Source organism: Triticum aestivum, chromosome 5B, assembly GCF_018294505.1.
Source record: "Triticum aestivum cultivar Chinese Spring chromosome 5B, IWGSC CS RefSeq v2.1, whole genome shotgun sequence".
Taxonomy (NCBI): domain Eukaryota; kingdom Viridiplantae; phylum Streptophyta; class Magnoliopsida; order Poales; family Poaceae; genus Triticum; species Triticum aestivum.
This window is the reverse complement of record NC_057807.1, coordinates 670,519,100-670,535,727: the sequence shown is the minus strand read 5'-3', so window position 1 is coordinate 670,535,727 and position 16,628 is coordinate 670,519,100. Positions and strand designations below refer to the sequence as shown.

The window sequence follows — 16,628 nt, the reverse complement described above, 5'->3', positions numbered from 1 at the left end:
TCAGCTCATGCTCCACGGACTCGAACTTTTTGCCGAGCTCCCAGAGCTCTTGTTGTACCTCGCCCACTCTCGAATCTTGCTTTTCGCGCTCTTTGCACTCCAAGGCGCCTTGTGTTCGTCCTCAGACAGCGCTTTCTTCAGAGATGCCACTTCGGTGGTGGCCCCTGTTACAAAATCATGACGCTTCATCATTAGAATAACCAATTTTATCTATCCTTCCTTATATGAGCGAGGAGAATCATTCACCTTTGCTCTCTTCGAGCTGCCTCCTCGTGAGGTCGAGCTCTCCTTGCGCCTGCTCCAGGTCTTGTTTCAGTCTGGCAATCTTGGCCGTACGGACAGTAGCGGCAAGCAGCACAGCCTGCATGTTCACAAGGATATTTATTATTAGACTCCTGCAGATCATAATTGACCCTCCGTTTGGCTTTTCCTTCCGAACACCAAAGAGAGTCTCAGGGGCTACTACCTATCGGGTGGTAATCTCATACATTTTTGTCACTTACCTCAAAGCCTGTTAGTAGGCTGGTGTAGGCTTTGGTTAGTCCGCTCTTAGCAGACGAAACCTTCTGAATCACCGCACTCATAAGAGTACGGTGCTCTTCGTCCATGGAAGCGCTGCGAAGCGCTTCCCGCAGATAATCCGGCGCCTCTGGCGCAACGGAAGTCCTTGATGCAGACGGCTTGCCCTCCCTAACGAGGGGCCGCCCGCCCGAGTCCGGAACCATTGGAGGTTCCGGAATAGTGTTCGGCAGAGAGCCCGGCTTACCGTGGCTCTCATCAACATGATCCGCGGGGATCTTGAACCCCGCGTGTCCGACATCTGGAATCCCACCTTGGGGCATCTCCAGAACCACCTCCCCCCGCTCGGAGAGCCTTCAGGAAACACCTCTGTGTCATCCGTGGGTTGAGGAGTAGTGGCTGCCGGAGCGAATTCATCTCCAACTCGCTCAGGGATCTGGAGGAAGATACCTAGGGATGAACCCTGGCCGGACTGCACATATGTTCGGCATTATAAATACAAAAACCATGAGGTAAAGTCATGATAGGGTGCGGACACTTACGATCGCACTGGGGGCTTCCCCCTGGGCAGCCACCCCTCCTCATTGAGAGCGGCCATGGCGGAGTAGTCCGGAAGGGTCACCTTTCCCTTCTTGGACATCCCAGCCTCCCCTTCCGGGGCGTCTTTTCTCTTTTTCTCCTCCCCAGTGCAGGGAAGTAGAGTTTCTTCTTGCTTCCCCCCGCCTCCACGGGAGGAATCTGTCTCGTCGTCAGACGACGTGGGGATGACGGCCTTGCGTCGAGGGCCTTTTCCGTCCCCTTGGTCTGTCTCCCCGGGCCCCTCATCCTTTCCAGACGGGGTGTCTTCTTCTTCTTCCTCCTCCCCTTCATGGGAGGAGTGTGCCTCGTCATCTTCGGATGAGGCTTCCGGCACAACCTTACGCCGGAGAACTTTTCGGATCCCCAGGGCCTTCTTATCGGCTTTCTTCTCCGGCACCTTGTACGGGGCCGGGACCAGCATCTCCGTCAGGAGAGCATCAACTAGGTCTTCTGGCAGCGGAGCCGGACAGTCAACCTGCTCCGCTGTCTCCACGTACTCCTGGATAAATATGCATAACTACTTAATTCTCCCTCGTGAGTATATTGGGGATGATTGAATCCGGTGATGGACTGAAAACTCACCTCATTGGGAAGCCGCGTGGCATGGAGCCCGCGGTCCTCGGATGTGGGAGGAGGTACTTCGGAGGCGTTGAACAATGCCTTCCACGCGTCCTTGTGCTTCATGCCGTAGAGCCTCTGAAGCGTCCGGTGTTCGGCCGGGATGAACTCCCACAGATTGAATGCCCGCCTTTGGCACGGGAGGATCCGGTGAACGAGCATGACCTGGATCACGTTGACAAGCTTGATGTTCTTGTCCTTCATGCTCTTAAGGCAGGTCTGGAGTCCGGTCAGCTCTGTAGGTTCGCCCCAGGCCAGGCCCTTCTTTTCCCAGGAAGTGAGCCGCATGGGGGCTCTGGATCGGAACTCGGGGGCCGCCACCCAGTTGGTGCCACGCGGTTCGGTGATGTAGAACCACCCCGACTGCCACCCCTTCACGGTTTCCACAAAGGATCCATCAAGCCAGGTGACGTTGGGCATCTTTCCCACCATGGCTCCTCCGCACTCCGCTTGCTGGCCGCTCATGATCTTCGGCTTCATGCAGAAGATTTGCAGCCACAAGCCGAAATGAGGCTTGATGCGGAGGAAGGCCTCGCATACGACGATGAACGCCGAGATGTTGAGGATGAAATTCGGGGCTAGATCATGGAAATCTAGACTGTAGTAGAACATGAGCCCGCGGACGAAGGGATGAAGTGGGAATCCCAATCCACGGACGAAGTGGGCGACGAATACGACCCTCTCATGGGGTCCTGGGGTCGGAATGACCTGCCCGGCGTTCGGTAGCCGGTGCGCTATGTCTGCGGCCAAGTATCCGACCGTCCGAAGATTTGCGATGTGCTTCTCCTTGACGGTGGAAGCCACCACTTGCCTCCTGCTCCGGACATGTTTAGTTATGTGGAGAAGACCTGGGCTTGGGCGCTGGAGCTCGAGGGGGCAAGAGTAGTCAAGGGAGAAGAAAGGCGTGGGTAAAAATGCAGAGATCTTATCCCTTTATAGAGGCGACGAAAGTGGTGCGCCTTCCCACTTGCCCGTTGGGAATCGCTTACTTCCCAAGCGCCACGATTGATGGCGTGGTGGGATTACCCATACCCATATTGATGAGAATCCCGTGATAAGGGGACACGGTCTCTGCTTTGACAAGACATGTCAAAGAAACCGCCTCGCAATATGCGCTAAGGCTGATTGTAGGGAAACGGTTCGAATAATGACCTGGCCGAAATGACACGTCGTGTTGTCTAAAAAGTTGTCAGCAGATTGCATTTGTGAAATATCATTCTCTCTACAGCGGTATGTGAAGATCATTTTGTGGATCCGAACACGGTCTAAGTGTTCGATGATTATTTTGGAGTATTCGGAGAAGGAACCCGCCCTGCAATGCCGAAGACAAGACTGCGCGCCGGACTCATCGTCATTGAAGCCTGGTTCAGGGGCTACTAAGGGAGCCCTGGATAAGGGGGTATCCGGACAGCCGGACTGTATACATCGTCCGGACTATTGAAGCGTGAAGATACAAGACTCAAGACTTCGGCCCGTGTCCGGATGGGACTCTCCTTGGCGTGGAAGGCAAGCTTGGCGATCCGGATATTGTGTTTCCTTCCGTGTAACCGACTCCATGTAAACCCTAGCCCTCTCCGATGTCTATATAAACCGGAGAGGATGGTCCTTAGAAGGCCGATCACATTTACAATCATACCATCATAGGCTAGCTCTTAGGGTTTAGCCTCTACGATTTCGTGGTAGATCTACTCTTGTAATACCCATATCTTCAATATTAATCAAGCAAGAAGTAGGGTTTTACGTCCATCGAGAGGGCCTGAACCTGGGTAAACATCTATGTCCCTCGCTTCCTGTTACCATCAGCCTTGACGCACAGATCGGGACCCCCTACCCGAGATCCGCCGGTTTTGACACCGACAGCCGTCCCTTCCCCCAGCCGGCCGCGCCGGCCACGCCGGTCGCGTCCAACCCCGTCGGCCGCACTCCATCACCCGCAGGCCATGCCGCGTCGCCCGTCGGTCGCGTCCCACCCCTGTCGGCCGCAACCCATCACCGCGCCGACCGCGCCCAGCCTCGCCAGCCACGACCCGTAGCCTCCGTCGTCCGCGCCCAGCCTTGCCTGCCACACCCCACCGCCTCGGCCATTCGCGCCTTACTCTATTGCCAGTCGACTCGTGCCCCTTTGCCTGCCACACCGTGAGGATTCCGGCGGCCAGGCTGAGGTCATGGGAGGCATGGCTATGTCGAGCTCGTCCAATTCGAATCGGCAGCGATCGATTGTGGCGCTTAGCGGCCTTTTTCGATGAGCGGTGATGAATTCCGGCGAGTTTAGGGTGGATTCTGGCAAACTCCGCGGCGACGTGTTTGCTCCGACGAGGTTTGACTGGTATACGGGCCCCCCTAGATTCGGCCTTCCAACCTCCAAAGTTAAGGGTTTCGGGTGTGCATTTGCGGTGGCCCTTAAAAACATTTACGGGTTGGACCACTTTTATGGTTTCTGTTCTGGACACTTTTTTTCACCCAAAACTGTAAAACGCTAATTTTTTATGGGTTTGACCACTTATGCGGGGTCTGCTAGAGATGCTCTAAGCTTGGGGATGCCTCGGAAGGCATCCCCTCTTTCGTCTTCATCTATCGGTAACTTTACTTGAGGTTATATTTTTATTCACCACATGATATGTGTGTTGCTTGGAGCATCTTGTATGATTTGAGTCTTTGCTTTTGAGTTTACCACAATCATCCTTGCTATACACACCTTTTGGGAGAGACACACATGAATCAGAATCTATTAGAATAGTCTATGTGCTTCACTTATATTTTTTGAGCTAGACAATTTTGTTCTAGTGCTTCACTTATATCTTTTTAGAGCACGGTGGTGGTTTTATGTTATAGAAATTATTAATCTCTCATGCTTCACTTCTATTATTTTGAGAGTCTTTTAGAACAGCATGGTAATTTGCTTTGGCTATAAAATTAGTCCTAATATGATGGGTATCCAAGATGGTTATAATAAAAACTTTCATATAAAGTGCATTGAGTACTATGAGAAGTGTGATTCTTGATGATTGTTTTGAGATATGAGGATGGTGATATTGGAGAATGCCAGTAGAGTAATTGTGAATTTGAGGAATACTTGTGTTAAAAGTTTGTGATTCCCGTAGCATGCACGTATGGTGAACCGTTATGTGATGAAGTTGGAGCATGATTTATTTATTGATTGCCTTCCTTATGTGTGCATGTCGGGATTGCGCGATGGTTAACTCCTACCAACCCTTCCCCTAGGATGCGTCACTAAAAAAAGACACATCCGTGACATTTTGGGCCGAACGAATTTTTTTCTGTCATACATATGACACTTCTATGACGATAATTGTGACAAAACCCGGTATCATCATAGATGTGGTGGGCTCCTACTTCTATGACAAAAAATCATGACAGAAAATGGGCTTTTCGTCCTAGGCGGGCCGGATACGCAGCTGCATGACATTCTTTGGGCCGTCCATGACGGAAAAAACCATGGTAGAAGCGAGGGCGAGGAAATTTTTGGGGAGTTCCCGGTTATGATGGGTGGTCGGGGGCCAAGCGATGCGTGTTTCTCTCGTACACGTACGCGCGTGTGTGCGAGGCGTTGGCTCTAACTGAACCCGAGCGATGCGTTGGGCTCTAACTGAACCCGAGCGATTGCACTACAGGCTATGCGTTACTGAACCCGAACGATCAGTCGATGGCTATTAACTGAAACCGATCGAGCGATTCCTTCGCTACTGCTACTAACTGAAGCCGATCGATGTTGCCTATCAGGATGAATAGTGAGTGTTGCAGGGGGGGTTGGATGAACAGTGAGCAGTGGGAGTGGATGAACAGGACCCGTTGCGTTGCCTCTGGATGAACAGGACCCCGATCGATCGAGCCGGTTGGGGCTGGATGAACAGGACCCCATGGAGGGCTGGATGAATAGGACGACCCCGAGGAGGGCTGGATGAACAGTAGAAGGTGGAGGGGTGGATGAACAGTTACCCATGGAGGGGTGGTTGAACAGGATCCCGTGGAGACAGTGGCGGAGCCAGAACTTTTGTGGAGCCTGGGCAAGTTAAGCCTAAGCGTATAATTTAGGAATCAAGTCGGGTATTCGAATACACAACATGTAATATACCACCAAGCTTCGGATTCACAAATCCGCTCTAATAATGAAGTGAAAACATAACCATACTAGTCAGACAAAATTTCATTTAAAGTGACCTAATATTCAATATCCGCTTCATAGACCAAATAAAGTTGGTACATGACAACAAAAGATACATAGCCAACCATGCATAGATACCAACTCGCCATGTTGCCAACAAAAGTAAAGCCATACATACCATATGTCACTAGAGGTAACCGTGCAATTTCTTCCAGCACGGTCAAAAGCATCTCTCACTTGTTCATTTTTGCCAACAGAAAGACATACAATCAGCCTAGAAGGAACTGCAATACAAAAAATGGATTTGTAATTAAATAAATTTAGTTGTGAGATGAGAAGTCGAAAGCTTGCAAGAATAGAGATGGTCAGATGGAACATACCGACAGTGCACTAAAGAAAATTACGAGGCAAATGCCCTTTCCGAGACCCCATTGCAGTAAAAGTTCGAATAATATCCTTATCATCAACTGATTTGAATAACTCCCGCTCGGTGTAACATATCATCAAGTCATTGAACCATTCATTATTGATCTTGCTACGCAGTTTAGTCTTGATAATCTTCATTGCTGAAAAAGCTCTCTCAACAGATGCCGTTGACACCGGCAATATCAAAGCCAACTCAATAAGTTTGTATACCAATGGAAATACCAAATGTTTCTCAGTTTCAACCATCTTCATGGCCAAACTTTGAACATCATCACAAGTAGAAAAAGAAGCATGCCTTTTCACTTGACTTATATAAGTGAGAAGCTACTCTCTTATTGTTCCACGGTCATCATTGGAAAAGTCATCATGATAAATTTCAGCAAGATGTGCAAGCTTATCAACATTAAACTTTGAGAAAGAATTATTGGGGTCAAGACATGAGAAGCAATCAAGCACACCATTAGCTCCTTCACTGAAGTGGTGGTCCATCTCCACACATATTTTGTCAATAGCAACATAAAAAATCTCTGCACGGTAATGGTGAAGATTAGTGATAGTCCTCCCTGCTCTCCTTGAGTGACCATGAACTGGTATTGCTTCATCCATGTTTGGCACGGGAATACTATTAGCAGCACAAAATTCTTGAACGTCACAAAATAAATCATCGCAACCACTCTCTCTTAATGTTGCCAGCCGAGCTTTGACATCATCCACTAATTCCATGGCAAGCACAATATTAAGATCTTTTCTTTGCAAGACTTTTGAGAGCTCATTTGTGATGCCAAACAACTTCAACATAAGCTTTAGAATGAAAACAAATTTATAGCTCTCCATTTTTTCTATCAAACCTGCTGCTTGAGATGGCCCACGTCCATGTTCATCAACCGTACTAAGTACCTGTAACACGGAGGACCACATTTGATTCAAACGAAGCAAAGTAGTATGATGGGAACCCCATCTAGTGTCACCTGGCCTAGCAAGAGTAGATGATTGGTGCAAGCCCCTTCCTATAGATATCTCACCACTCTCAAGTCTATGCAGAATATCTTGGTGTTGTGCCTCTGTCAATGCATCCCTTCTCTTGCAAGATGTAGTTGTTGTGGTCACAATTAAGGAGATGTACTCAAAGAAATCATGAATAGATGAGCAACTACTAGCAACAGAGACAACCACCAACTGCAAACGATGAGCATAGCAATGAACATAGAAAGCAAAAGGGTTTTCATCTATGATCTTTTTCTGCAAACCATTAAACTCGCCTCTCATATTTGAAGCACCATCCTATCCTTGCCCTCGTATCCTTGAAATAGATAACTTATAATGATCAAGTATACCATAAAGAGCATTCTTTAGTGACTCAGATGTAGTATCTTTCACATGGTGAAGAGCAATAAATCGTTCCACAACCTTTCCTTTGTCATTCAAAAACCTATATAAAAAACAAAGTTAGTGCACAACATAGAGAATAAATGATAAAAAAAATAACGAAAGAAAGTGAAATTACTAACCTCAACATCACCGCCATTTGCTCTTTCACAGATATATCACGTGATTCATCAATAAGCACAACGAATTGTTTATCACCAAGCTCTGCCATGATCCTCTTGGTAACTTCATGTGCACAACACATTGCGAGCTCCTTTTGAATGTCACCGGATGTCATTGTGCAATTTCTTCCACCACGGTCAAAATCATCTCTCACTTGTTCATTTTTAGTTTTTTCCAAATCTATCATCTCTCTAAAGTTTCCTTTGTTCAGAGAAGTAGAGGATTCGTCATGTCCACGAAAAGCCAAGCCTTGTGCGATGAGATATCTTGAACAACTTACAGAACAAGTCAAGCGGATCTTATACATTTCTTCCGATTCCTTGTTAGTTCTAGCAAAATTGCTTGCCACACTTTGTCTTTGATTACAATAATCATCATAATGCTTGACGCAAGAGTTGTGCCTACTAACAGGACCACCAATATGATCTTTGAAGGCTTTAGATGCATGCTTCCAATCTGTAAATCCTTCTTTGGTGAATACTTCATAACCAAAGTGCTCAGCCCTTCCAGGTTGCTTAAAGAGAAAGCAATAAAAACAATAAGCTGCCTTCTTCCACTCACTGTATTCAATCCATGGATGAGTTTTGTACCAAGATTTAGAAAATGCTCTTGATGAACGTGAACTTCCAAATTCAGTACGAGGAAATTTATTCAAATCTGGTTGCATTGCACCCTTTAATACATATGCTCTTCTCACTTGATCTTGAATATTAGGAGGATACTCACAAATTTGTTTCCTCTTCCCTGGATCACGCTCAATATCATTTGGATTAAATTCATTGGCAATGTTAGGAGGTGGTTGTGCCTCCACTTCTATTTCCGGTTGCACACCATTCACATTTTCAGTGCTTGCTCTATTAACCAAAAATCTCCTCATCTCTGAAATTTAATGGTAAAGTTTGAAGTTAGTTGCTAAACGAGCTACAACTGGCTCCAACAAGTTCATAGTACAGAATTCTTTGTATTCAGTTTGAAGGTAAGAAAAATTTGCATGCATACCACAGTTTGCAAGTTGCATCGCATCAATCCTACTTGGCTACTTCCCAGACCAACTATTCAGACTTCAGAGATTAGAGATCCTTGGACCTAAATTCGATGGAGATTTCTTACCGAAGGAAGCCGAGCCGAAGCCGAAGCCAGATGAGAGGAAGGAGAGGTTGAGGAACGACCGGACGAATAGACTGCGTGGTAGCCTAGTGTCGCTTGCCGCTGGTGCCGGAGCCGTCTAGGGTTCAGCCGCCGCCGCCGCCCTCTGTCACCCAGTCCCTGCGCTAGTCATGCATGAGGAACGAAGAGACACGAGAGAGAGAGAGTTGGAGCGACCGAAGGAAGCCAGCGCCCCTTTGTTTCTTTGTTTCGGCGGCCTGGGCTGATTGCATGTAGCCACATACTAATCGTTTGTTGATTGTTGGGCTGTGAACGTGAGAGAAGCGAAGGCCCAGTTGCTTTCTTGCCCGGGTAAATTAAGTTATCGATCAGTTTAGCCCTTTATTTAATCTGTCTATCGCTGCTGCCAGGAACCAGCGAGCCCGGGCAAGTGCCCAGGGTCGCTGGGCGGTGGCTCCGCCACTGCGTGGAGAGGGGTGGTTGAACAGTAGCCGGTGGAGTAGCGCGCGGTGGAGGCTGGATGAATAGGAGACCGTGGATGAACAGTCGCGGGTGAAGGCTGGAGGAGGTCGATGGTGGATGAACAGTAGCCCTTGGAGGTTGGAGGAGGTCGACGGTGGAGATGAACAGTATCCCGTGGAGTCTCGTTTTGCGGTACGCCACACCCCTCCCGATGAACAGGACCCCTGTTTCGACCGGAGTGCTCCAACACAAGTCCGTTTCGTCCGTTTTGCGGTACACCACACCCCTCCCGATCAACAGGACCCCCGTTTCGACCGTAGGAGGTCCGTTTCCTCCATTTTGCGGTACGCCACACCCCTCCCGATCAACAGGACCCCTGTTTCGACCGTAGGAGGTCCATTTTCTCCGTTTTGCGGTACGCCAGACCCCTCCCGATGAACAGAATCCCGTTTCGAACGTGGCCGGTCGAACACAAGGCCGTTTCCTCCATTCTGCGGTACGCCAGGCCTCGTTTCCATCGCCTATTCCGTCCAAGCCCTCCCGATGAACACGACGACGCATTCCGTTCCGACCCAGCCGGTTGGCTCCCCATGAACACGACGACGACGCTGTTTCTCCGTTCCGACCCAGCCATGTACACGAGCCCTGGCCGTACGTATGCGCGAGTAGGCATTCGACACCCCGCCCGTATGTACACATACGTGGCCATATTTTCTTTCTTGCACACTGGCCGATGTACGTACGTGTACATGCTACGTGCACGCCTCTACTACGACACGTGCGCGCCTCTACATCGACCAGTATATATGTAAGTACACGTTCGCGACCAGAATGACAACGCTACGTACGCTTTGACCAGGTGGGTCCCGACTGTCAGGCACTTCCTGGCGTGCAAAGATGTAGCTGGTGGGTCCCAGCAGTCGGGGGGCGAATCATTTTTTTGCCCGAACGCACTTCCTTGCGTGTGAAGGTGTAGCTGGTGGGTCCCAGCAGTCAGGGGGCGAATCGTTTTTTTTTTGCCCGGACGCACTTCCTTGCGTGCGAAGGTGTAGCTGGTGGGTCCCAGCAGTCAGGGGGAAACATTTTCCTTTGTTGTCTGCTTGTGCTTTATTATCATAGTGGCGAACTTTGATGCCAAGTGGATGTAATATGCCATAATTTCTTTATTGTATAGTCTAGGTTTTTCCTTATTCACGATCCTGCAGTTATTTTACTGTATATATATCATGTTTACGCAGTAAAGTGGCCAAACCGTAAAATTACGGTACATAATCGGGCCGTCATGCAATCACGATGTATGATCCGCATCATGGGCCCTGTCAAACTGGCCCACTAGTAGATTCGGGCCTTTAATAGGCCGAGTAACCCCCGGCCCTCTTTTCGCAAGAAAACTCAATGGGCTTTTAGGAGGCTGAGAAGTAGGTTGGGCCTTAAACGTGTCGACCAGCTCACGGGCCGGCAGCAGCCCGAAATGGACCCCGACCCATGATTGTGCGAATCAAATCACAGGCTTTTAACAGGCCAAAATTGTCTAGGTCCTTATTTGGCCCAATCAGATATCGGCTGCGAGCAGGCTGGATGCAAACCGGACCGTAGTTAGGCCCAACTATATGACGGGCTTTTAACAGGAGGAAATTAATATATGGCTGAAATGTTAAACGGTACCTTAACAGGCCGAAATTAATATCAGGCCAAATTACTAAATGGGCCTTTTGCAAGTGGGCCCAAAAGCATAGCGTCCAATGAACGGGCTGAATCTGATATGGGCCATAATTGAGGCCAAAGCCTCTTAAAGGGCCGGACCTGATCTGGGTCGTGATTTGGCCCAGAACGTGGGAGGCTTTTAACGGGTCGGATCTCATATGGGCCATTATTAGGCCCGAACGTGGCAGGTCATTAATGGACCGGATCAAATATGGGCCGGCATTTGGCCCAAAACATGGCAGCCAGTTAATGGGCCGGCCTACTAGGGTCCTCAAAATTTTGTGGGCCTATAGCTGGGCCGGCCCATTAGTTTCGCTGAAATCTCGTGGGCCTTTAGCTGGGCCGGCCCATTATGATCTGCAAGAATTTTGTGGGCCTTTACCTCACTACTAGGAAAAGGTCTACTAATGGCGCACTGATTTTGCCTACTAATGGCGCATTACCAGTGCGCCATTAGTATCACGCCACTAATTTTTTTCCTAATGGCACACCACTGGTGCGCCATTAGTATCTGGTATACTAATGGCGCACCAGGCAGTGCGCCATTAGTTTTGCCCACAGTGCGCCACTAGTGTCTTCTATACTAATGGCGCATCACATGGTAGTGCGCCGTTAGTAACAATTTTTTAATTTTTTTCCTTAATCTCAGGTCACTATTTCACCTATGAGATATCCAACACATATATATACAACAAGCATCCATATAACAATCATAGCCAACACACAAGTTCCATCATATATACATACATAGCCAACACACAATTTCCATCATATATACATACATAGCCAACACACAAGTTCCATCATATATACATACATAGCCAACACATAGTTCCATCGTTACATATTACAAAAGTTTCACATTGTTCATCCAACACCGTTATCCATCAATTCACAAAAGTTTCACATTGATACAAAATAAAGACACAAATGGAAAAGAAGCACTCCATCCACGCAAGCTTCCGTCAATTAAATCAAATCTGCAAAATGATATACAAGAAGTTAGAAGAAGAAAAAGAAGAAGACTAGAAGAATACTAGAAGAAGAAGAACACTAGAAGAAGAAGAAGAACACTAGAAGAAGAATAAGAAGAGTTTTGGAAAAGAAGAAGAATAAGAAGAAGACTATAAGCTTATTATGTAAACTTGATCATTTTGTGCTAACATAAGTTATTTTGGAGCTAACCTATAGGAAACTAAGCATATAAGCTCTAAGTTAGTATATTAGAGCCAACTTAGGTAAAATAAAGCTAACCTATGTCATTTTGGAAAAGAAGAAGAATAAGAAAAAGACTATAAGCTTATTATGTAAACTTGATCATTTTGTGCTAACATAAGTTATTTTGGAGCTAACCTATAGGAAACTAAGCATATAAGCTCTAACTTAGTATATTAGAGCCACTACAAGGATTCGGGTCTATTGCAACAAAATTGTTCGTCGTGATACATACCGATTTGTGGCGATAAGTGCCTGTTGCCACGAAACAGCATTTGTTGGCAGCCGTTGCGACTGGACACATGGTAATAGGTTATTGCCACAAAAATGCAATTGTGGTAATAAAGTGTGCTATTGCAACAGCCATGTGGGAAGTCGCCACATGTTTTCCCGTTGCAACACTCATCTGATGCCACAATTTGCTTTGTGGAGATAGCTTAATGCAACATGTAACGAATCGTGGCGACTGATAGCTCGTGGCGATAGACATTTGTAGCAACAACCTATGCCAACGACGCTCGTTTCGTGGTGTATACTATTTCGTGGCAATAGTCAATTGTGGGAATAAACTATGGCAACAATCCGTGTTTTCGTGGCATTAGGCATTTTGCCACGAAGCGCTACACTTGTGGCATTAAGTTATGGCAACAAATATTCCAATCGTCGTAACAAGAAATTGCAACATACTAGTTTTGGCGGTGATAAATAGGTATCACAACGAGTGAAATGTTTGTAGCGAGAAACTATTGCGACAATTTAAATTTTCGTGGTGCTAACATGTGGCGACCAAAAGTGGGTTGTGGCAATAGCCTATTTCAACCTAAAAAAATACAGGCATTCAATTACAATATTCAAAACCATACATATAATATGTAGATTCACAGAATTCATAATTACGATAGCAAATATCCATCAAGTGAAACTCAAATGTAATTTAGACATCCTAATTAAGTGCCAAGACTAAATTGTCCGTGATCTATAGTCCATTCGAGCTAGTTATTTGAATCCTGCAATCAAGAAATCAAAAAATATATATAGTTATAGTTAATGAGTCCAACATAACATACGCCATACAATTATTCCAGCCCCATTGTTAAAAAGAACAGTGGCCAGACTAACTCGAGTAATACTGTGTAAGCAAGCATGTAACTTAGGGATCAGAACAATTTTACAAGTGTAAATGCCTAAAGCATAAGCACAAGTACATGTACCAAAATCTTCCACTACTGATTTAAGTTGTGGCTTAATCTATAGTCTCAGTTAAGTTCATGTCCCTAGCTAGCACATACTCATTTTTTTAAGTTGTGATTCAATGCAGCAGCAATGCATGGTGAAAGAGAAGAAGAAGCTAGCTAATTATTAAGGCCAATGACATGCTCACTTGAAAGTGGACCATGAGTTTCAGCTTCTTTGTTTTCAACATCTTAGACGTGCTTTGTCGTAAAATGGAAAGAACAATTATAGGTGTGGTAACCACTGTCAATTGCATTGGATTCATGCAAAAAAAGCCTGGGCACACATAGAACCACACCTCATGGTGAAAAGTAAACATATTGCATGTCAAAAGACAAAGTTGTGCTAGAGGAGTGTCAATTAATTTGGATTAGAGGGAGCAGATTGAATGTTACCTTGAACTTATTCGCATAACCAGCTTCTGCATAAGCCTCAGCAGCTTTGGAGGCGGGTTCCTGTAGACCAAGGGTTGGGCAACGAGGGTCGTCAGCATCTGCATGGTAATTGATAAATGAAGCTCCAGCAGCAAGAATGATGCTCAGTTAACATTAATTTTTAAACTAAGGGTTAACAACACTTCTAGCTCAACCATAGAATCATAAAACAAAAAATATATACTGAAGATTGGAAGCCCATCCCTGACAAGTGCTCATTGAACTCAGAAAAGAGAAGTGAGAGACTTTTGAATATGTTGGGTCATGCAATAACTATTGGACGAAACAGAAGCACTCAATAAGAAATATGATTGGTTTTACCATTTAGGAGGAGGAGTGGACGTGGTGCAATCAGAGGAACTGAGTAGGGAGCATCAAACTGTGAAGCCATACCAGGTGCTATCTTGTCCCAAACCTGGTAAAAATATGTCAATACCCGATCGTGAAACATTTACAATGGAACAATAAGAAATAAATGTCAAATAAATCAGATAGTCATCTTTTTCACAACCTCTGCATCTATTTCACTCTTCCCTGAATCAATTCTTGCTTCTGTAGGAAATACAAAACGACATATATTTCATATGTGATCTATTTTTTTCAATGGTGTGTGCCCAATCTTAAAGAGGATGCATGGTATCTAACCTTCAAATAAAGGCTTAATGCTATCAAGTCTAGCTGGCCACATGTCATTATCTATTGCCCATTGAAATCCCTATGACCACCACAAAGAGCATTGCTTTACTTACATGGGACAAATCACAAAACTATGTTCACCTGTATCGATAAATTACTGCTGTGTGTACCCGAACACCAATTATTGGAAGAACAAGACTGTACCGAGTATCCACAAAAGCAGCAAACCATGCATGCATTCCTGTATTCATCTCCAAATAAAAAGGATAAATTTTCTAAAAGTGAAGTATATGTATTAGTTCAGTATCATCATGCAATCATGATCTATAATACCTCTGAGTGATTCACCTCTAACCTCCAAGCTTTATCAAGCCCTACACCTGCACATGTTCCTCACTGAGTATCGCAAAGAAACATGCCCAACATGTTTTGAAGTATGATATACCAGGTCATACAGTAGAAGACAATCATAAGGAGAGAACCAGACCAAAAGAATAAATCCAGAATTCAACTGAAGTGCAAACCCAGATAGTGTAGTTATGGCACTAGTACAGCTGGATTAACACCAACAATAGTGGTAATCCAGAGCTAATACTTAATCAGAAATAATTCCAATTCAATCCCTTGTTAACCTGCCCAAGATGCCTCCGCAAGGCCACTCTGTAACTCTTCAAGATATCACCGCCACTATGTGCTAGCTTTGCTTCCTTTCAGAGGATTCAAGAACAGATTCACATAAATCTCTCATCATTTTAAGTGCAGCTGGCTTATCAGTCACATTATTAAAGCCTAACTTCTCAATGAGCTGCTACAAAGACAACACGCCGGCAATAGCAGATATCATACCATTGTTGCTTCACAAATAAAAGAAATACTGTTAGTTTTTGGTCTGATTAGTACTCATACACATATAGTTGCAGAATTATGTAGAGCAGATGTGAATACTAACATCTCATATTGAACTCCTCGTGGCCTTCTAGCTCTGGGTGTCACCATCACGATCACCCATCGTCTTCATCATCCAACATCTTCACAATAAAATCAGACTAAGAAACATTGTAGTCATGAACTACATTATGCGAAATTATCAAAAACAAGAGATATTACATTAGCAGTGCATGGCTCCTCCATGTTTGAAGGAGGAAAGCCAGACTTCTATCTTAATGCCCGGGGGAGGGGAGCCAGGGCATGCCCGCTGGCTCGACTTCGCCGAACGTAGGCGCCACCAAGGGAGGGCGCACTGGGCGTGGTTCGCGACGGGCAGCATGGGGGCCGGGGCGCTGCCAAGGGATGTCGCCCTGTGATGCAATGGACGAGGCAAGCGGGCGGGGCGGCGCTCGCGAGTCTCGGGCAGCGGACGAGGGGCGGCGGCCGCGGGCCGGGGTCTCCGGCAGCAGGCGAGGGCGACGGCCTCTGGCAGCGGGCAGTAGGACAGGGCGGGATTGCGCGGGTGTCGGGGAGCCGACGGGTCATGCGGCGGCGAGCGGGCATGGCCGAGGACACGGAGACGCGGCCCACATCGGCGGGCGCGGAGGAGAGGGAGGAGGGTGAGATAGAGGACGACGACTTCTCGTCGGCGGCACCGCGCGACGCGCTGGGCAACCACCGCACCCGCTGGACGAAGCTTGGATTTCTGATTGTTCTAGGATGAGAGGAGATCGGGAGAAAGAACAACCTGAACTGGGGACGAGAGCTCCAGATCCAATCGCCGGTATAGACGCCGTGTGATTTGGTTTAGAATAGTAATTGTGTGGGTAGTTAGGAAGGGCCTTTAGCGGCAAGATAAATACACTCTATTTTTTTGGTGCGAACACAAAATATAGGGGCAAACTACAGTAAACCAAAATTATGTGGTGGGAAAGTAATTCTTTTTGAAGGAAATGTTTAGAATAATTAAATAAATTGGAAAAATAATATTTCAAAGCAATATGAGATATATATATATATGCCGCTAAATCGTCTCACGACCATCACCTTCCCTCCGAACTAGATAGGGAGATTCCTGATGAAATCGTCCCACGTCC

The 16,628-nt window shown here is 46.5% G+C and overlaps 1 protein-coding gene across 5 annotated transcripts; it reads right to left on the bottom strand.

Moving 5' to 3' along the window:
- Window positions 1–13,060: 13,060 nt before the first annotated feature.
- LOC123117544 (uncharacterized) lies at window positions 13,061–16,344 on the bottom strand. Of its 5 annotated transcripts, XM_044538275.1 has the most exons (9): window positions 16,280–16,344; window positions 15,554–15,632; window positions 14,938–15,458; window positions 14,775–14,845; window positions 14,614–14,683; window positions 14,480–14,520; window positions 14,290–14,383; window positions 13,930–14,027; window positions 13,061–13,308 (listed from the first exon to the last, which is right to left on the bottom strand). In XM_044538275.1, the coding sequence occupies exons 4-9, from the start codon at window positions 14,841–14,843 to the stop codon at window positions 13,294–13,296; spliced, it is 387 nt and encodes a 128-aa protein (XP_044394210.1). In that variant the 5' UTR covers window positions 14,844–14,845; window positions 14,938–15,458; window positions 15,554–15,632; window positions 16,280–16,344; the 3' UTR covers window positions 13,061–13,293. The 5 variants fall into 5 exon arrangements, 2 of the variants coding, with proteins under 2 accessions (XP_044394210.1, XP_044394209.1); XM_044538274.1 differs by having other exon boundaries at window positions 14,775–15,458; XR_006457414.1 differs by lacking the exons at window positions 14,480–14,520; window positions 14,614–14,683 and having other exon boundaries at window positions 13,070–13,308; window positions 13,930–13,989; window positions 14,746–14,845.
- Between the last annotated feature and the right edge of the window lie 284 nt (window positions 16,345–16,628).

Coding starts and splice junctions, on each gene's coding strand:
- LOC123117544 (XM_044538274.1), bottom strand. CDS start 14,855: ATGAATACAGGAATGCATGCATGGTTTGCTGCTTTTGTGGATACTCGG. Junction 14,684..14,774: donor TTCCAATAATTGGTGTTCGG/GTACACACAGCA, acceptor TGGTGGTCATAG/GGATTTCAATGGGCAATAGA. Junction 14,028..14,289: donor TCCACTCCTCCTCCTAAATG/GTAAAACCAATC, acceptor ATTACCATGCAG/ATGCTGACGACCCTCGTTGC.